Source organism: Loxodonta africana, chromosome 25, assembly GCF_030014295.1.
Source record: "Loxodonta africana isolate mLoxAfr1 chromosome 25, mLoxAfr1.hap2, whole genome shotgun sequence".
Classification (NCBI taxonomy): Eukaryota; Metazoa; Chordata; class Mammalia; order Proboscidea; family Elephantidae; genus Loxodonta; species Loxodonta africana.
Genome location: NC_087366.1, coordinates 28346733 through 28368195, shown reverse-complemented (window position 1 = coordinate 28368195; position 21463 = coordinate 28346733). Strand labels below are relative to the sequence as shown.

Sequence of the window (21463 nt, the reverse complement as noted above, 5' to 3'; positions counted from 1 at the left end):
TCATTTACTCCAATAATTGATGAAGAAAATCAAACTTATCTTGCCTTATGAGAAATGTATTTCAGGGAATGAATTGTTGATAACAAAGTTCATCACAGAAAAATTCCAGCTGATGCAGAAAAAGTGGAATTAGAAAATCACCATTTCAACCCCTAACAAAATAATATACCAGGGAACAATCACCAAAGATAAAACATTTGATTAAAACCATTAGGTGACAGGTTAATTAATGGAGAACTTGAATATAGCCTGACCTCACCTGAACCCACTGATCAATCTCAGCATCACTAAAAGCTGGACAACCAGACATGTGTCTCCTGATGTGATGTGACAGAGCACACAGCACCACCTGTGAGGATCCCTACCCCCTAAAAAACCTGCATTTAGTCAGGCCTTTGGATGTAACTGCCAGTTAGTTTACAGAAAATTGACCTCATTCCTCCAACAAATGCATGGCATTAAAGAAAAAAGGAGTAGGATGAGAGGTTCGTGAGCCGAAAGTGATTTAAGAAAGCAACCTGGAGACAGGAGCAAGATGACGGGGTAGTCAGACACTTCTTGTGATCCCTCTTACAACAGAGACCTGAAAAGGCATGTGAAACGATTATGACAAGTTAGGAGCCCTGAACATCAAAGCCAAGGTTAGAAAACAGACTGAGCGGCAGGGGGCGGGAGAGACGGTTCAGAAGCAGAGAGGAGTTGCTGGACCTGAATTGCCAGGAACCCTCAGACACCATTCTCGGGAGCGACTGCAGCAGGGCTCCAGCCGCAGTTTCCTCAGGGAGAGAGCCATACAACCTGCTCTCACCTCCAGAACCAGAGAGTAACGGTTCTCTTGGCAAAAGCTAAGTTCTTGCATATATTTTACTGCACCCCCAGCCCCCAAGCCAGCTTCAGTGGCTATTTCCCTAGGCCTGAGATAGGTCCTGCTGAGTGTTCCAAGCCATTCACCTGGCCTTGGAGAAGGAATAAATTCACAATTGGGGGAAACGATAATCTGCCAGCTCCACTAAGCTGGGGAGCTCAGGACAGAAGTGGCTCCTGTCCAGGCATAAATGGTCTGAGGACTTGAATACCTTTCCCCCCTGCGTGTACCTATGTGAGCCTATTTCAGGAGAATAGGCCCTTATTGGCAGACCACAACTGTTATCAGCTGTGCGGTGCAGAAGTGGGTGTTTCACGTTTGACACTGCTTTGCCTAATAAACAGGGTCCTCACCTACCCACATCAGGGGTCTAAGGACTGGTGGTTTCACCCACATCATCTAGCCACCTGCGACAGGGGTCCAAGAATAACTAGTACCTCCCAGTCATTAAAACCAAAAGCATTGGGTTCCCATGGTCCGTCTGCAAAGCCCACCCACTGGGCACTCTAGGCAACAGGGACACGCTTCCTCACAGACACTCGGGGGATGGTTGTCAGCCCCGGATGGTTGTCAGCCCCGTCTTCTTCAGAGCGTGACCCCCCTGCTGCAACCAGATACCTGTACCTACACCAATCACCCCTGCCTCTCTGTAGGACAAAGCCTGTGCCACACACCTGATGACCACCTACCTAAACATGTGAGCTGAATCCATACAAGAAAAGTGAATAAAGTCCTAGGCTCATATACGTGATAACAGCTCTAGCCATCTGGTGACAAGACGTTAGACCTTCAAAGGCGAAAATAAGCTAGCTCACTCAAGCAGCCTATTTGGGCATATCAAAACAAAACAAAAAGCTAGGATACAGTAAGCAAACATAAACCAATACAATAACTTATAGATGACTCAGAGACAACAGTCAATATCAAATCACATAAAGAAGCAGATCATGATCACTTCAACAAGCTCTCAAAACAAAGAAGGGATCTTCTGGATGAAGGTGCCTTCCCGGAATTATCAGATGCAGAATACAAAAGGTTAATATACAGAAGTCTTCAGGAGATCAGGGAAATCACAGAACAAGCCAAGGAACATACAGATAAAACAAATGAAAAAATTTAAAAGGTTATTCAAGAATATAATGAAAAATTTAATAAGCTCCAAGAATCCATAGAGAGACAGCAATCAGAAATTGGGAAGATTAACAATAAAATTACAGAATTACACAACTCAATAGAAAATCAGAGGAGCAGAATTGAGGAAGTGGAAGGCAGAATTAGTGAGACTGTAGTATATTCGAAGCCAAATCAGATAAAAGAATTTACTAAAATGAAGAAACCATACGAATCGTGGGACTCTATCAAGAGAAATAACCTATGAGTGATTGGAGTACCAGACCAGGGAGGCATAACAGAAAATACAGAGAGAATGGTTGAAGATTTGTTGGCAGAAAACTTCCCTGATATCATGAAAGATGGGAAGATACCTATCCAAGATGCTCATCAAACTCCACATAAGGTAGATCTCAAAAGAAGTCACCAAGACATGTTATAATCAAACTTGCTAAAAACAAAGATAAAGAATTTTAAGAGCAGCTAGGAATAAATGAAAACCCACCTACAAAGGAGAGTCAATAAGAATAAGCTTGGACTACTTAGCAGAAAATATGCAGGCAAGAAGGCAATGGGATGACATATCAAGCATTGAAGGAAAAAAATTGCCAGGCAAGAATCATATATCCAGCAAAACTGTCTCTCAAATATGAAGGTGAAATTAGAACATTTCCAGATAAATGGCAGTTTAGGGAATTCGTAAAAACCAAACCAAAACTATAAGAAATACTAAAGGGAGTTCTCTGGTTACAAAATCAATAATATCAGATATCAACCCAAGACTAGAACACAGGACAGAGCAACCAGATGTCAACCCAGATAGAGAAGTCACTAAAATCAAGATTAAAAAAAAGCTCACAACAGAGAAGCAGTGATGTCATTATGTAAAAGAAGACAACATTAAAACACTAAAGAGGGACTAAGAAATGTAGTCATAGATCTTTCATATGGAGAGGAAGTCAAGGCAATATAAGGAAATAAAAGTTAGGCTTAAACTTAGAAAAATAGGGGTAAATATTAAGACAACCACAAAGGAGACTAACAATCCTATTAAAATAAAATGCACGTGAAAAAAAAAAAAGACTCAGAGAAACAAAATCAACATGAATAAGAGGAAAAGACAATAAGTAAACTACTCAGCACAAAAAATTAAGTGGGAAAAAGAAACTGTCAACACACGAAAAAGGACATCAGAATGACAGCACTAAACTTAAACCTATTCATAATTATGCTAAATGTAAAAGGACTAAATGCACCAATAAAGAGACAGAGAGTGGCAGAATGGATTAAAAAACACAATCCGTCTATATGCTGCCTACAAGGGGCACACCTTAGACTTAGAGACACAAACTAAAACTCAAAGGATAGAAAAAAACATCAAGTAAACAAGAAAGAGCAGGAGTGGCAATATTAATTTCTGACAAAATAGACTTTAAAGTTAAACCCACCACAAAGGATAAGGAAGGACACTATATAATGATTAAAGGGACAATATACCAGGAAGATATAACCATATTAAATATTTATGCACCCAATGACAGGGCTGCAAGATACATAAACTAACAGCACTGAAAAGTGAAATAGCTCCACAATTATAGTAGGGGACTTCAACACACCACTTTTGGTGAAGGACAGGACATCCAGAAAGAAGCTCAATAAAGACACAGAAGATCTAAATGCCACAATCAACCAACTTGACCTCATAGGCATATACAGAACACAACCCAACAGCACCCAAGTATACTTTCTTTTCTACTGCAAATGGGAACAGTCTCTAGAATAGACCACATGTTAGGTCATAAAGCAAGCCTTAGCAGAATCCAAAGCATCAAAATATTACAAAGCATCTTCTCTGACCATAAGGCCATAAAAGTAGAAATCAATAACAGAAAAAAAGCAGGGAAAAGAAATCAAACACTTGGAAACTGAACAATACCCTGCTCAAAAACAACTGGGTTATAGAAGACATTAAGGATGGAATAAAGAAATTCATAGAATCCAGTGAGAATGAAAACACTTCCTATCAGAACCTTTGGGACACAGTGAAAGCAGTGCCCAGAGGCCAATTTATATCAATAAATGCACACATACAAAAAGAAGAAAGGGACAAAATCAAAGAATTATCCCTACAACTTTAACAAATAGAAAGAGAGCAACAAAAGAAACCCTCAGACACCAGAAGAAAGCAAATAATAAAAATTAGAGCAGAATTAAATGAAATAGAGAACAGAAAAACAATTGAAAGAGTTAACAAGACCAAGAGCTGGTTCTTTGAAAAAATCAACAAAATTGATTTTTTAAACCATGGGCCAAACCGACGAAAACAGGAGAGGAAGCAAACAACCCAAATAAGAAATGATATGGGTGATATTACAACAGACCCAACTGATATTAAAAGAATCATATCACATTACTATGAAAAACTGTACTCTAACAAATTTGAAAACCTAGAAGAAACAGATGAATTTCTAGAAATACACAACCTACCGAAACTAACACAGAGGTAGAACAACTAAATAAACCCATAACAAAAGAAGAGATTGAAAAGGTAATTTAAAAAACTCCCAACAAAAAAACGCCCTGGCCTGGATGACTTCACTGGAGAGTTCTACCAAACTTTCAGAGAGGAGTTAACACCACTACTACTAAAGGTATTTCAGAGCATAGAAAAGGCTGGAATAATCCTAAACTCGTTCTATAAAGCCAGCATATCCGTGATACCAAAACCAGGTAAAGACTCCACAAAAAAAGAAAATTACAGACCTATATCCCTCATGAACTTAGATGTAAAAATCCTCAACAAAATTTTAGCCAATAAAATTCAACAACATATCAAAAAAAATAATTTGCCGTGGCTGAGTGCGATTCATACCAGGTATGCAGGGATGGTTCAACATTAGAAAAATAATTAATGTAATCCATCATATAAATAAAACAAAAGACAAGAACCACATGATCTTATCAATTGATGCAGAAAAGGCATTTGACAAAGTTCAACACTCATTCATGATAAAAACTCTCAGCAAAACAGGAATAGAAGGAAAATTCCTCAACATAATAAAGGGCATTTATACAAAGCCAACAGCCAACATCACCCTAAATGGAGAGAGCCTGAAAACATTCCCACTGAGATCGGAAACCAGACAAGGATGCCCTTTATCACCACTTTTATTCAACATTGTGCTGGAGGTCCTAGCCAGAGCAATTGGGCTAGATAAAGAAATAAAGGGCATCCAGATTGGTGAGGAAGAAGTAAAAGTATCTCTATTTGCAGATGACATGATCTTATACACAGAAAACCCTAAAGAATCCTCAAGAAAACTACTGAAACTAATAGAAGAGTTCAGCAGAGTATCAGGATACAAGATAAACACACAAAAATCAGTTGGATTCCTCTACACCAACAAAAAGAACATTGAGGAGGAAATCACCAAATCAATACCATTTGCAGTAACCCCCAAGAACATAAAATAACTAGGAATAAATCTCACCAGAGACGTGAAAGACCCATACAAAGAAAACTAGAAGACATTACTGTAAGAGACCTATATAAGTGGAAAAACATACCTAACTCATGGATAGGAAGATTTAACATTGTAAAAATGCCTATTCTACCAAAAGCAATCTATAGATACAATGCAATTCCAATCCAAATTCCAGTGACATTTTTTTAATGAAATGGAGAAACAAATCACCAACTTCATATGGAAGGGAAAGAGGCCCCGGATAAGTAAAGCTTTCTTGAAAAAGAACAAGGTGGGAGGTCTCACACTACCTGATTTTAGAACCTATTATATAGTCACAGTAGTCAAAACAGCCTGGTACTGGTACAACAACAGACACTTAGACCAATGGAACAGAATTGAGAATCCAGACATAAATCCATCCACATATGAGCAGCTGATATTTGAAAAGGGCCCCAAAACAGTTAAATGGGGAATAGACAGCCACTTTAACAAATGGTGCTGGCATAACTGGATATCCATCTGCAAAAAAATCAAACTAGACCCATACCTCACACCATGCACAATAACTCAAAATGGATCAAAGACATAAACACAAAATCTAAGACGATAAAGATCATGGGAGAAGAAATAGGGACAATGCTAGGAGCTCTAATACATGGCCTAAACAGTATACAAAACATTACTAACAGTGCACAAACACCAGAAGAGAAACTAAATAACAGGGAATTCCAAAAAATCAAACACCTATGCTCACCCACAGACTTCAACAAAAGAATAAAAAGATTACCTACAGACTGGGAAAAAGTTTTTAGCTATGACATTTCCAATCAGCGTCTGATCTCTAAAATCTACATGATACTGCAAAAACTCAACTACAAAAAGACAAATAACCCAATTAAAAAATGAGCAAAGGATATGAACAGACACTTCACTAAAGAAGACATTCAGGTAGCTAACAGATACACAAGGAAACACAATCATTAGCCATTAGACAAATGCAAATCAAAACTATAATGAGATTCCATCTCACACCAACAAGGCTGGCATTAATCCAAAAAACACAAAATAATAAATGCTGGAGAGGTTGCGGAGAGACTGGAACACTTATACACTGCTGGTGGGAATGTAAAATGATACAACCACTTTGGAAATCAATTTGGTGCTTCCTTCAAAAGCTAGAAATAGAACTACCATATGATCCAGCAATCCCACTCCTTGGAATATATCCTAGAGAGATAAGAGCCTTTACACGAACAGATATATGCATACCCATGTTCACTGCAGCATTGTTTACGATAGCAAAAACATGGAAGCAGCCAAGGTGCCCATCAATGGATGAATGGATAAATTATGGTATATTCACACAATTACACATCAATAAAGCACAATGATGAATCCTTGAGACATTCCATAACACGGAGGAATCTGGAAGGCCTTATGCTGAGTGAAATTATTCAGTTGCAAAAGGACAAATATTGTATGAGAACACTATTATAAGAACTGGAGAAATAGTTTACACAGAGAAGAAAATATTCTTTGATGGTTAAGAGAGTGGGGAGGGAGGGAGGGAGATGGGTATTTATTAATTAGATAGTAGACAAGAACTGTTTTAGGTGAAGGAAAAGACAACACACAATACAGGGGAGGTCAGCATAACTGGACTAAACCAAAAGCAAAGCAGTTTCCTGAATAAACTGAACACTTTGAAGGCCAGCGTAGCAGGGGCGGGGATTTGGGGACCATGGTTTCAAGGGATATCTAGGTCAACTGGCATAATAAAATCTAGTAAGAAATCATTCTGCATCTCACTTTGGAGAGTGGTGTCTGGGGTCTTAAACCTAGCAAGCGGCCATCTGTTAGGCTGTTGTTAGGTGCCACCAAGTTGGTTCCAACTCATAGTCACCCTATGCAAAACAGAACGAAACACTCCCGGGTCCTGAGCCATCCCTACGATCCTATGCTTGAGCTCATTGTCGCAGCCACTGTGTCAATCCACCTCGTCGAGGGTCTTCCTCTTTTCCGCTGACCCTGTACTCTGCTAAGCATGATGTCCTTCTCCGGGGACTGATCCCTCCTGACAACATGTCCAAAGTATGTGAGACGCAGTCTCGACATCCTTGCCTCTAAGGAGCATTCTGGTTGTGCTTCTTCTAAGACAGATTTGTTTGTTCTTTTGGCAGTCCATGGTCTATTCAATATTCTTCGCCAGCACCACAATTAAAAGGCGTCAATTCTTCTTTGATCTTCCTTATTCATTCTCCAGCTTTCACATGCATATAATGCGATCGAGAAAATACCATGGCTTGGGTCAGGTGCACCTTAGTCTTCAAGGTGATATCTTTGCTTTTCGACACTTTAAAGAGGTCCTTTGCAGCAGATTTACCCAATGCATATTTGATTTCTTGACTGCTGCTTCCATGGCTGTTGATTATGGATCCAAGTAAAATGAAATCCTTGACAACTTCAATCTTTTCTCCGTTTATCATGATGTTGCTCATTGGTCCAGTTGTGAGGATTTTTGTTTTATGTTGAGGTGTAATCCATACTGAAGGCTGTGGTCTTTGATCTTCATTAGTAAGTGCTTCAAGTCCTCTTCACTTTCAGCAAGCAAGGTTGTGTCATCTGCATAACGCAGATTGTTAATGAGTCTTCCTCCAAACCTGATGCCCCGCTCTTCTTCATATAGTCCAGCTTCTCGTATTATTTGCTCAGCATACACATTGAAGAGGTATGGTGAAAGAACACAACCCTGACACACACCTTTCCTGACTTTAAACCAATCAGTATCCCCTTGTTCTGTCTGAACAACTGCCTCTGGATCTATGTAAAAAGGTTCCTCATGAGCACAATTAAGTGTTCTGGAATTCCCATTCTTCACAATGTTATAATTTGTTATGATCCACACAGTCGAATGCCTTTGCATAGTCAATAAAACACAGGTAAACATCCTTCTGGTATTCTCTGCTTTCAGCCAGGATCCATCTGACATCAGCAATGATATCCCTGGTTCCACGTCCTCTTCTGAAACCAGCCTGAATTTATGGCAGTTCCCTGTCGATATACTGCTGCAGCCGTTTTTGAATGATCTTCAGCAAAATTTTGCTTGCGTGTGATATTAATGATATTGTTCTATAATTTCCACATTCAGTTGGATCACCTTTCTTGGGAATAGGCATAAATACGGATCTCTTCCAGTCAGTTGGCCAAGGAGCTGTCTTCCAGATTTCTTGGCATAGTTGAGTGACCACCTCCAGCGCTGCATCTGTTTGTTGAAACGTTTCAGTTGATATTCCATCAATCCCTGGAGCCTTGTTTTTCACCAATGACTTCAGAGCAGCTTGGACTTCTTCCTTCAGTACCATCGGTTCCTGATCATATGCCACCTCTTGAAATGGTTGAACATCAACTAATTCTTTTTGGTATACTGACTCTGTGTATTCCTTCCAACTTCTTTTGATGCTTCCTGCGTCCTTTAATATTTTCCCCATGGAATCCTTCACTATTGCAACTCGAGGCTTGAATTTTTTCTTTAGTTCTTTCAGTTTGAGAAACGCCAAGCATGTTTCTTCCCTTTTGGTTTTCCATTTCCAGCTTTTTGCACATGTCATTATAATACTTAACTTTGTCTTCTCAAGATGTACTTTGAAATCTTCTGTTCAGTTCTTTTACAGCATCAATTCTTCCTTTTGCTTTAGCTGCTCAACATTCGAAAGCAAGTTTCAGAATCTCCTCTGACATCCGTCTTGGTCTTTTCTTTCTTTCCTGTCTTTTCAGTGACCTCTTGCTTTCTTCATGTATGATGTCTTTGATGTCATTCCACAACTCGTCTGGTCTTCAGTCACTAGTGTTCAATGTGCCAGATCTATTCTTCAGATGGTCTCTAAATTCAGGTGGGATGTACTCAAGGTCATATTTTGCTCTGATTTTCTTCAGTTTCAGCTTGAACTTGCATATGAGCAATTGATGGTCTGTTCCACAGTTGGCCCCTGGCCTTGTTCTTACTGATGATATTGAGCTTTTCCATCGTCTCTTTCCACAGATGTAGTCAATTTTATTTCTGTGTGTTCCATCAGGCAAGGTCCATGTGTATAGTCACTGTTTATGTTGGTGAAAGAACATATTTGCAATGAAGAAGTCATCGTTCTTGCAAAATTCTATTATTCGATCTCCAGCATTGTTTCTATCACCAAGGCCATATTTTCCAACTACTGATCCTTCTTCTTTGTTTCCGACTTTCACATTCCAATCGCCAGTAATTATCAATGCATCTTGATTGCATGCTCAATCAATTTCAGACTGCAGTAGCTGATAAAAATCTTCTATTTCTTCATCTTTGGCTCTAGTGGTTGATGTGTAAATTTGGATAATAGTCGTATTAACTGGTCTTCCTTGTAAAAAAAAAAAAAGTCTTCCTTGTAGGCGTATGGATATTATCCTATCACTGTCAGCGTTGTACTTCAGAGCTTGAAGTGTTCTTTTTGTCATTCCCCGTATAGTAGACTATATGATTGTCCAATTCAAAACGGCCAATAGCAGTCCCTTTCAGCTCACTAATGCCTAGGATATCAATGTTTATGCATTCCATTTCATTTTTGATGATTTCCAATTTTCCTAGATTCATACTTTGTACATTCCAGGTCCTGATTATTAATGGATGTTTGCAGCTATTTCTTCTCATTTTGAGTTGTGCCACATCAGCGTCAGGTCCCAAAAGCTTTACTCCATCCATGTCATTAAGGTCGGCTCCACTTTGAGGAGGCAGCTCTTCCCCAGTCATCTTTCGAGTGCCTTCCAACCTGGGGGGCCTCATCTTCCAGCACTATATCAGACAATGTTCTGCTGCTGTTCATAAGGTTTTCACTGGCTAATGCTTTTCAGAAGTAGACTGATGGGTCCTTCTTCCTAGTCTGTCTTAGTCTGGAAGCTCAGCTGAAACCTTTTGTCCATGGATGACCCTGCTGGTATCTGAATACCGCTGGAATAGCTTCCAGCATCACAGCAACATGCAAGCCCCCACAGTACGACAAAGTGACAGACCCATGGGGGAGGAGCCATCTAAGATGCATCAATTGGTCTCAACTCACCTGGAGCAACGGAGAATAAAGAACACCAAAGACACAAGGTAATTATGAGCCCAAGAGACAGAAAGGGCCACATAAACCAGAGACTACATCAGCCTGAGGCCAGAACTAGATAGTGCCCAGCTATAACCGATGACTGCTCTGACAAGGAACAGAGAACCCCTGAGAGAACAGGAGAGCAGTGGGATGCAGACCTCAAATTCTCTTAAAAAGAACAGACTTAATGGTCTGAGACTAGAAGAACCCCGGAGGTCATGGTCCCCAGACCTTCTGTTAGCCCAAGACAGGAACCATTCCCAAAGCCAATTCTTCAGACAGGGATTGGACTGGACTATAGGATAGAAAATGATACTGGTGAGGATTGAGCTTCTTGGATCACGTAGACACATGAGACTATGTGGGCAGCTCCTGTCTGGATGGGAGATGAGAAGGCAGAAAGGGTTAGAAGCTGGCTGAATGGACAAGAAAATAGAGGGCGGAGAGAAGGAGTCTGCTGTCTCGTTAGGGGGAGAGCAACTAGGAGTATATAGCAAGGTGTATATAAATCTTCGTATGAGAGACTGACTTGATTTGTAAACTTTTACTTAAACGTACAAAAAAAATTAAAAAAAAAAAAAAACATCCAAATGAAATATATGGATCACGCTTAGACCCTGATTCAAACCAAAAGATGGGGTTCAGGGGGTGGGGGTGGAGTTTCCTATGAATGATATGCCAAACATCAGCAAAGTTATGGTTCTCATTCCCAACAGTTAAGTGCTCACCTGCTAACTGAAAGGTTGGCAGTTCAAACCCACCCAGTGGATCTGCAGGAGACAGACCTGAAAATTTGTTCCTGTGAAACAACAGCCTAGGAAACCCTATGGGGCAGTTCTACTCTGTCATGTGGGTCAATATGAGTCAAAAATCGGCACCTAAAAAGAAGTTACTAGCTGAGATATTAACTAGAACATTCCAGTTGGTAAGCTGTTATATAACTTTATGAATCCAAGGTATATCACTGTAATTACCTTGTATGATTTCACCTCCCACTTGAGTTTCTGACTCTGCTATCCAGGTGAATACTAGACTTCTTCATCAGGATGACTTAGGCATCTCAAACATTGCATTACTGAAACTTGAACTCATCTTTCTACTGTTACCCCTAAACCCATTCTCCCCCCTCCCCCATGTTTTCCATCTTGGAGCCTTTATCTAGTCACCCTTATCAGAAACTCAGAGAGCCATCTTTACCTCTCAGATATAACCAGTCACTAAATCTTCCCCAATTTTCTCTCCTAAATATACTTTTTAAATGTGTCCTCTCTTCTTTGCTAACACCATGACTTTAGTTCAGGCCCTCCTCTTTCTGAACAATGAAGACATCCTCTCAGTGTTTTGCCTGTAGTCTTTTCCTCTCATAGTCATTTACTACACAGCTGCCAGTTATCTGTAGAGGAAACTGCTGATGTCATTCCTCTGCTTAAAACTCTCTGATAGGTGGTTTTTAAATCAAGTCTTAATTCCTTCACACGGTGAGATCATCCAAGATATGGCCCTTCTTGCCTTGTACTTCAGGTTTCTGACCATAGTTTCACTGCTTATACACTGTTTGATGTCTTTGTCTTTGCTTCTATTGTTTTCTCTTGCTAAGAATCTCCTCATCCTTTGCTTCCTAAGTTCAGGTTCATTTCCAAGGATCCTTTCCCAATGCTGTTAGATGCTTCCATTCTCCTCCATGTATACTTTCATCACTGGGCTGACAATCCTGTCCCTCTGAACTTGTAGCTATTCGTTGGTAGGAACAGAGTGGGCAGTCAGTCTGTCAGTCAATGTTGAGCTAGTGCATGAGACAACCTTTTGCTGCTACTCTTACTCATTTCTGTTATGGATTAAATAAAACATGAATACCGGGAATATATACTATCAAAACCTTGTCTCTTCAGATAGGTTTTTCAGGAACTTATACAACACATTTTGTTCTAAGGATCCTTGAAGATGGAACAAGAAAACACTCAGGGGTTCTGCCTTTTGTCAGCCATTATACAGAGCAGATGACCATTAGTTACGTGATGCAAGACATCAGCTTTACCTTCCAATCTACAGTTTCTCTACCAAAAAAAACCCTCATAGTAAGGTGAGCTCAGCAGGTCGGGGAGACAGACTAGGATTGAAAATCACTATAAATGACCATATACATGTCAGTTAGTTGAATTAACTATAAACTGTTTGTGAAACTCTGCCCTTAAAAAAATAAGGGCTGAAAGAGTAAACTGGAAGGAAAAGGAAAGCATACACAGCATATTTTCACAGAAAATATTTTTTATTATGCTACTCTTTGCATTGGGCAAATCTGCTGCAAAACACCTCTTTGAAGTGTTAACAAAGCAAAGATGTTACTTTGAGGACCAAGGTGCGCCTGACCCAAGCCATGTTGTTTTCATTTGCCTCACATACATGAGAACACTGGACAATGAAAAAGGAAGACCGAAGACGAACTGATGCCTTTGAGTTGTAGCGCTGGCAAAGAATGCTGAACATACATACCACAGACTGCCAAAAGAACAAACAAATCTGTCTTGGAAGAAGTACAGCCAGAATGCTTCCTAGAAGTGAGGGCAGCAAGACTTTGTCTCACATACTTCGGACATGTTATCAGGAGGGACCAGTCCCTGGAGAAGGACATCAAGCTTGGTAAAGGGTCAGCAAAAGAGAGGAAGACTCTCAACAAGATGGACTGACACAGTGGCTGCAACAATGGGCTCAAGCATAGCAACGATCATGGAGATGGCGCAGGACCAGCCAGTGTCTCGTTCTGTCGTAAATAGGGTCGCTACGAGTTGGAATCGACTCAACAGCACCTAACAACAACTCTTTGCACCGTGTATTGCAACATTATTTTTAATCTATTAAGTCCAAGAGAAAAAGTAATTCACTGACAGCCACATTTCACTGACAGAATGGAACATCCAAATTTCTTCATTTAAATTTTCTAAGTAATTATTACAGACAGCATCAGGACTCCTACACTGGACCCCTAAAAAAACTAGGTTTTTGCCTATCAGAAGAGTCTCTTCTTGATAGAAACAGCTTCCCTGCAAACTCAGTAGATTCTGGAGCTGATTCACCACGTTGCTCGCTGGACTCCAGAAACTTGCCCATGGTCAGCTAAGTGGCGGAAGACGATACGACTAAGCCTCCAGCGCCGCTTTACACCACGTGGACGGGATGTTATAACACAGCGATTTCTGATCCTAACAGGACAGCTATCCCGAGGCAGGGCAGCAATTTCTTCATCAGCCACTTCCTAAGGAAATCACAACACTGTTACACAGATCACATGCATTTATTTATTCCAGATGCTTAGTTAAATGCTCAGATGAAGAAGAGGAAGACAGCTAGATTCACTAATGTGGCCAGGGTTTGGCCCGAGGACCCTGGACACAGTAGTGAACTTAAGCCTCTGAGTGGAAACAAACAGATCCAAAAGCTGCCAGACGTGTACCACGCTCTCAATACAACTTTTTACAAATTTAATTGAAATTTAGGATAGATACATGGTAATCCACAAATCAAAAGTGTAATAAGTTTTCACAACAGAATACACCTATGTAGCCTGCACCAGGTTAAGAAACGACATTATCAGCACCCTAGGCCCTCTCTGTGCCCCTTTCAGTTACTAACCCCTGAGTACCAGCTAACCTGACTGCTAGCTAATACCACAGATGAGTTTTTTCTGTTTCGAATTTTATATAAATCTAACCACACAGTATGTATTCTTTTTATTCATTTCTGCTTGGCTTCTTTCATTCAACAATATGCTTGGGAGATTCAGCTATATTGTCACATGTGGTATAATTTGTTCATTCTCATTGGTGGTAATTTTATTTGTGTGAATGTACCATAATTCACTTACCCATTCTACGGCTAAGGGACATATGGGTAGCTTCTAGTTTTGAGCTATTATAATGTTGCTACATACATTCTTGTTTAAGTCATTGTTATGGATTGAATTGTGTCCCCAAAACAGGTATGTTGAAGTCCTAACCCCTGGAACTTATGGACATGATCGTGTTTGGAAAGAGGGCATTTGAAAATGTTATCAGTGAAGTTAATGTGAGGTCATACCAGAGCAGGGTGGGTTCTAGTTCATTCATGGGAGCGTGCTTGTAAGAGAGGAGCAGAAACAGAGAAAGAGACAGATGAAGAATGCCATGTGACTACACAGCTGCATCCCAAAGAATGGCCAGAGCTGTGAGAAGTTGGGAGAGAGGCATGGAAGTGATTCTCACACAAAGCCACAGAAGGAAACAATACAGCCAACACTCCAATCTTAGACTCCCAGCCTCCAGAACTGTGGGACAATACATTTCTGTTCTTATAAGTCACCCGGTTTGTGGTATTTTGTTACAGCAGCCCTAAGAGACTGGTATAGTCATTTAGAAAACATAAAAATGCATTTCTCTTGTGGTCCAATATGATTTCTGAATCATGAAAGTTTGAAACCACTAGGCTGAAAATCGAGACGGAGAGAAGGCAGTTTGAGGGGAGGCCAGAAAGGGAGGCAAGGGCAGTTGTCATAGAGCTTTGAAACCCGTGTTACTGAATGCTGAAATAGAGAGCAGTGACCAGATGAGATTTACATTTTTAAAAGATCATCTGCAACACAGCGAATGAATGGGGGGTGGGTGGCAAAAGTGGCTGAGGGGAGAATAGTGGGGATTACTATAGCAGCCTGGGCAAGAAATGCCAGTGGCTTGGGTTAGCATTTTGTCAGCAGAGATTTATTCTTATGAATGTGCTTTTAAGTATGTTTGTGTGTGTTATATGCACATTAATCTGACAAGTGTTCTTACAAGTATGATTGCCACGGTGCTAGACTGTGGGAGAAGCAAAATAACTACACATAAATAGTATACAAATTAAATGCGATAATGCATACGAAAGCCACTAAATGAATGTAAAAAGTTAAGGATTAAGAATAGTTTCTGATCTCCAAGAGCTTATGTATGTATGTGTTGTTGTTATGAAATACTTACAGAATTACATAAAATGGTATCCTTAAGTTCATGAGTGGTAGATAGTAAGTGCTTTAGAAGGAAATGGAGAGATGAGTAGGCTGGAAGACTAAAGTTTCATGGATATAGGCCTTGAAAGATGGCTCTCTGTCTCGCAATCCTACTCCTTGTTCCCAAAAAGATCTATCTGTGCTCCTCGTTCCCAAAAAAGATTTAAGACAGTTTACAAAACGAGAAAATTGAGACAAAGGGAAAACCAGAGTGGAAAAGGCAAAAGCCCGAGGCAAAAGCCCAGGATACAAAAGTGCATGCTGTGAAAGCTTGTAGGTTTGTTGGAACTGGGGCCTAAATTTGGCTTGTAAGTTATTTGGCAGGCAACATTCACAGAGTCTCTGCACAGCTACTGCTAGGGATCTAGGGATCTTCATAAATAATGTCCTCAGCAACACCTTTAGCTGAATTTCTCAGGGTCCACTTCTCATGACTCCCTAAATGCAGACAGGTAGTTTAATGCCATTAGAGTAAAAGCCCTAACAGAGTGGTTCAGGGCACTCGGTCTTCTGCTTGTCTGGCTTAACCCAGACAAGACTGTCAACAGTCAGGTGCAGGACCTTACGCTCAGGAAGCCAAGTGGGAGCAGGGTTGGCATCCTCTCATTTGAGTGTGACAAGAAAGTAAGCCTAAATAGAAGGCCACCTTGGCACACAGAGGTGGGCAACGGAGTTCAGAAAACAGGACTGGAATGATCACAGGTGAGGAACAGTTTAGGCCACATGCTAGGCACACAGTCCTAGGTATCAGCAAAGTCTGCCATCCCAAAAGTTGGGATGAAGTTGGGGAGAGACCTTAGGTCAAAATAATTACCCAATTTCTTCATGGTCACTGTGCACAAGTACTAAGGATCACCTAATAAAATAGTTGAAAGGCTAATTAGTATAAATAGCTCTCTTTAATCTGAGCCTCACCAAAATCAGTTTCAAGGGATTGGTTTGTGTTGACTTGTAGTATTTGCTCTCATTCCCTAAAAAGTATAGTGATAACTAAGTCAAAACAAACAGTATTTAAAGTGTCCTGACTTGAGTTATTGGCTTTGTGGTAGTCAGGGGCACAATTAACCAACCTGAAGGTGTTTTGGCAAAATGGTATTCTTCCTGAGTGAATTGATCCGTAGCCTTTCATCTGCATATTCATAGGCCATTTTTCGTCTCTTCAAATCACGCAACATTTTCCAGTCTACGTAGTAACCTCGAGCTTGACCTGAAGTTGATGAAGGAACCATCTAAAGGACAGAGACAACAAACAAGTGAGGGCTAGTCAGACCCAGGCTCTGCCAGTGTCTCTCAATCCTGTAATCCTCTTTCAGTCATTATGACCTAGTATTTTTAATGTTGTTTTGGATCACTTTAATAATAATTTAAAATAATAGACTTCTTAATTCAGAACAAGTAACTGTAATGGATGTACATTAAGCCAAAATGGTAATAATTAATACAGTGCCAATACAGTAGGTATTAGAAGGTAAAAAAATTTTCATAAATTTTAAAAATATCATTATCTGACTTAGGTTAATAGTCACATGACTCAAAATAAATAAGTATAAAAAGACATACAGTAAAAAGTCTCCTTCCCATCTCATCCTTCACCTGCCCAGTGACTGCCACCTATCCCCAAAGGTAACCACTGTTATTCATTTCTTGTGTATCCTTCCTGAGATTTTTGTCTATACAAATACATGTATATACTTCTCCTGTGTTTTTTACTTTCAATTAACAATACATCTCAGAAATCTTCCCATATATATATGTAAAAAGCTTACTCACTTTTTAAGGCTGCATAGTTTTCCACTGTGTGGATGCATCTTAGGTCATTTGACCTGAGACTTATTGGTGGACAGCTGGGCCCTATCTCACAGTTTATCATTACAAACAAGGCTGCAATGAATAACCTTGTATATAAAAAAAACTAAATATACATCACTTCATATGTGTTCCTATATATCTGCAGGATGAATTATTGGAAGCTGAATTGCTGGGTCAAAGGGTCCTTTGAAATTATCACTGACCTAGTATTTCTTAGCACTAGTAGGTCCTTTGGTATAACACATTTTATCTACATGATGATAGTTTACAGTTCTGACACTTCAGGCATAGGGAGTATAGACACTAGAAACTTAGTTCACTCTCAAACCAGAGTAAACATTACATGTTAATTAAATTGCAATGGCACAAAATAATGGTAGCTTCCTATAACAGCTGTTTATAGAATATATGTACAGCAGAAAATAAAACCGAAAATGAGAATACTATACTGAAAAGCCAACATTTTTAAATCTATTAAGAAAAGATTTACTGAGTGCCTTCTGCGTTCATATTACTAAGCAAAAGTCCCATGGGGAACTAGAATGATTTAATAATCATCTTTTGGAAATAAGGTATGGAAGAATTTAAACACAGATTTGGCACATCACTGAGTTGAATTAATACAAAGCACAAGTCGAGGGGAGTGGTCACTGTAGGAAAAGCCCCATATGGCTAGAAATAGGTGCCATAAAAAGGAGGGCTTAAAGGAGGCTTTGAAGGATTGCTAGAATTTGATACAGTTGGGGAGTAGAGCAGGTGAAAGAAGGTGAAGTTTGTTCAAAACAAATATGGAAATGAGCAAGATATATTCATAAGACCGTGAGAAAATCATTCCGGCTAAAAGAAACAATTCACGTTGAGGGGCAATGCAAGGTTTACTTTTGCCTACAAAATTGAAAGTTAAGGAAACTTAGAAAACAAAATCAAACATTTTTTCCTCGAATTATTTTTTCACACTGCTCCTAATCAACTTCCTCTCTACTGCCTCCTAAAAGGATTCTGTTTTTTTTTAAATATAATCTTTCATCCTTTTTTGCATAACTTTTTTCTGACTATGAAAATAATACACATTTAAAATAAAACACTAGTTTATTATATCTTCTGTAAATGTTTTACGTCCTTTGCCTATTTCTCTATTGTAGTGTCAGTGTTTTCTTATCCGTTTGTAGCAGTGCTTTAGATGTTAATATTGTATTCTGTTCTGCTTTGCACACATCCTATCTTGCCCCCATCTCCCATGCCTCATCATCTCCTAAAATTCTTTTGCTGGGCCCTCATGGTCTACCATCATCAAAATCTCCTATGTCCTCAACTTCCATTAATATCTCCTTAACCTTTTTGCTCTAGCTGAATCTTGAATTCCTCCCCAACCCCCATAGCTTCTTCTGTAGTTCTTTTTCCTTCCGTCACTGGGCCTGGAGGTGGGGTAGGTGTCTTCCTTGCTCTTCATTGAAGCTTCCAGACCATTCTCCTTCCTACTTTCTGAAAGCCCCAGCTTTGTCTCTCACACCCTTGGGCTCTACCTCCCATTCCCCCTCACTGTTGCAGTCTACTAACACACCCCCCACCACTCCACTTAATTTCTCAAGGATTTCAGATCCTAGCTCATGCCCTCCAATATTCTTCCTGTCTTAATTCTTGATGATTTCACTATACACAAAATTATACCTTGATCTCTCTATTCCTTGATGTCCTCTCCAAAGATTTCTGTTCTCTACTCTTCTTCAGCTATTCAGTTCCAGGTCTTTCATTACCAGTAACTCCTCTATTATCTTAGTTTTGTGTATCTCATTCTCTATCACTTCTTACCTTTCTAGGTACTAGGTTCCTTCTAAAATCCCAGTAACAGTACCTTGACCTCTCTGGGGCTTTCAGTCCATTGATCCTACCATCTTTCCACTGTCTCTCACCTTCTGATCTCCCATCTCCCTCTCTGACCCAGCCTGAATTCCGTGGTTCATCAGTACAAACTTCTTGTGCACACCCCCATCTCCTTGGTCCTTGTCTCACTTTACTATACTTGCTCCCATTCTCTGAACTATTTTCACCATCTCTGCTTTCCTGAAGCCCCTAACACTGGTTTCCACATCCCTGCACTCAGCTGATGACCTTACTTCCTCTTTAATTCTGAAATTAGAAGTAGTCAGAAGAGAGCTTCCACAAACTCTCACTACCACATTTACCCACTTACGCGGATCTGTAGCCACAGGCTCTACATTCATTCCTCCTGTTACTACAGATCTGCTCTGCCCAATACAGTAAATAGTCTCTGACCACAAGTGCGCACTTGAAATGTAACTAGTGCAACTGAGAAACGGAATTTTAAATTTTATTTAAATTTAAAAACAGAAGCAGTGTACAATATTTTTCTGTTAAGTATAACTTTATTGTTTTGGTAGGATTACAGCTTCCATTTTAACAGTGGAAAATTTAGGATCCAAATAGATGTGCTGTGGGTGTAAAAATATAAACTGGATGGAAAATATCTTATTGATCATTTGATACTGGTTACATGTTGAAATAATATTTTGAATATACTGGGTTAAACAAATTATTCATCTGTTTCTTTTCACTTTGTAATGCAATTACTAGAAAATTTCAAATTACAAATGTGGCTCGCATTGTATTTCTATTGGCGTTGCTATTGATGCTAAAGTAATGCTACAATCCATGCCCCCAATACTCAGCTTCACGCACAAGACCTGAGCACCTCTTGCCTCCACAGGGTACAGCTCCAACAGTTCTTCCCTTTCCCGCAACATCAATGCTTCCCATTCTAGGATCATACTCTCTAATATACAAAAATGCTGTTACTTCTGCCATACTTAAAAACAAACAAAAAAAAAACACTTCTTAGCCCACTTCCCCGTCCAGCTACCGACCTATTTTTCTGCTCTCTTAGCAAAACTCCTTCAAAGAATTATCCATACACGCAGTCTCCAATTTCACTCCCCTTCTGTCTTGAACCTATTCTAAAAATGTTTTTGCCCCCGTCACACCACCGAAAATGCTATGGTCCAGGTCCCCAACAGCCTCCATACTGTTAAACCCCCAAAAAGCCAATTCTCAGCCCTCCTTTTAGACCTGTCAGATTTGAGCAGTGAGTTGATCTCTCCTTGCTCCTTGAAATTCTGTCTTCACTTCCTTCCAGGGCACCACACTCTCATCGGTTTTCCTCCTCCCTCGCTGACAGCTCCTTTTCAGTCTCCTTTGCTCGGTCTCATCTCCCCGACCTCTTAATGTTGGAGTTCCTCAGGCCTCCGTCTTTGGACCCCTTTTTTCTCTACCTACACTCATCCCTTTGTAAATGGGGGCCAATCCTGCAGCTTTCAATGCCAGTCAGTGATAGGCTTACGAATACCAAATTTGTATGCGCCAACACACACCTCCCCAGAACCAACCCAGAGGGGGGAAAGTGGGCGGTGAGAGGACCCCTAGGACGGGGCGACATGGAACCAATGGAAACAACGCCGTGGGAAATCTGCGAGTCTGGAAATTCAGGGGCGGGAGGTAGGGGTTGGGATAAAGGTGCGGGCCTGACCTGCCGGACGGTGCGTAGCAGCGAACCCAGCATGGAAGCCGCCATTTTGTCCGCCGTAAACGTCAAATCGCTGCAACTTTATTGACAAGGCCGAAAACAGACGGACGTGAGAGACAGGGCCTGGGCTTCAGTGGGGCGGGACGGGGCGGTGCAATGGGTGTTTTTTAAGAGCTTCCGGCTCGACGTTCCGACTTTCGGCTACCGGAAGGAGGGGTTAGTTGTGGGATTTGAGCTATCGCGATGTTTAACGGAACTTGGACAAGTTAAAAATTTGTGAGGCCAGTTTTGATAATAAGGGACAATCTGACGCTCCGCCTTGTCCTTTTTCTCACGTCTGTATCAGACACCGTCTTAAACAACCTACGTCCCTACCCGTCTCCCTCCCTTCTGCATGTACCAGTTCATCATCACCAACTTCTCTTCCCCTGCGTTCGTCTCGGTCCCTCTCAACCTGCTCCTCCTGCTGTATCTATATCCTCCACTCAGTTTAAAGCACAGCTTGCCAGAAACCGAGGAATTATTACCAACTCTTTTTCTGTCATG

At 40.4% G+C, this 21463-nt stretch overlaps 1 protein-coding gene across 1 annotated transcript; it reads right to left on the bottom strand.

Annotated features, from left to right (window-relative positions):
• Positions 1–12936: 12936 nt before the first annotated feature.
• MRPS14 (mitochondrial ribosomal protein S14) lies at positions 12937–21054 on the bottom strand. Its single transcript, XM_003410883.4, has 3 exons — positions 20921–21054; positions 16641–16799; positions 12937–13809 (listed from the first exon to the last, which is right to left on the bottom strand). Exons 1-3 carry the CDS (start codon positions 20963–20965, stop codon positions 13627–13629), a joined length of 387 nt encoding a protein of 128 aa, XP_003410931.1. The 5' UTR covers positions 20966–21054; the 3' UTR covers positions 12937–13626.
• Positions 21055–21463: the final 409 nt, after the last annotated feature.

Excerpts from the sequence above, each read along its gene's own strand:
- MRPS14 (XM_003410883.4), bottom strand. The coding sequence starts at position 20,965 with ATGGCGGCTTCCATGCTGGGTTCGCTGCTACGCACCGTCCGGCAG. Across the intron at positions 16,800-20,920 it reads TGCTACGCACCGTCCGGCAG|ATGGTTCCTTCATCAACTTC; the intron begins GTCAGGCCCGCA and ends TCTGTCCTTTAG. Across the intron at positions 13,810-16,640 it reads TTTTGCCAAAACACCTTCAG|GAAGTGGCTGATGAAGAAAT; the intron begins GTTGGTTAATTG and ends TGATTTCCTTAG.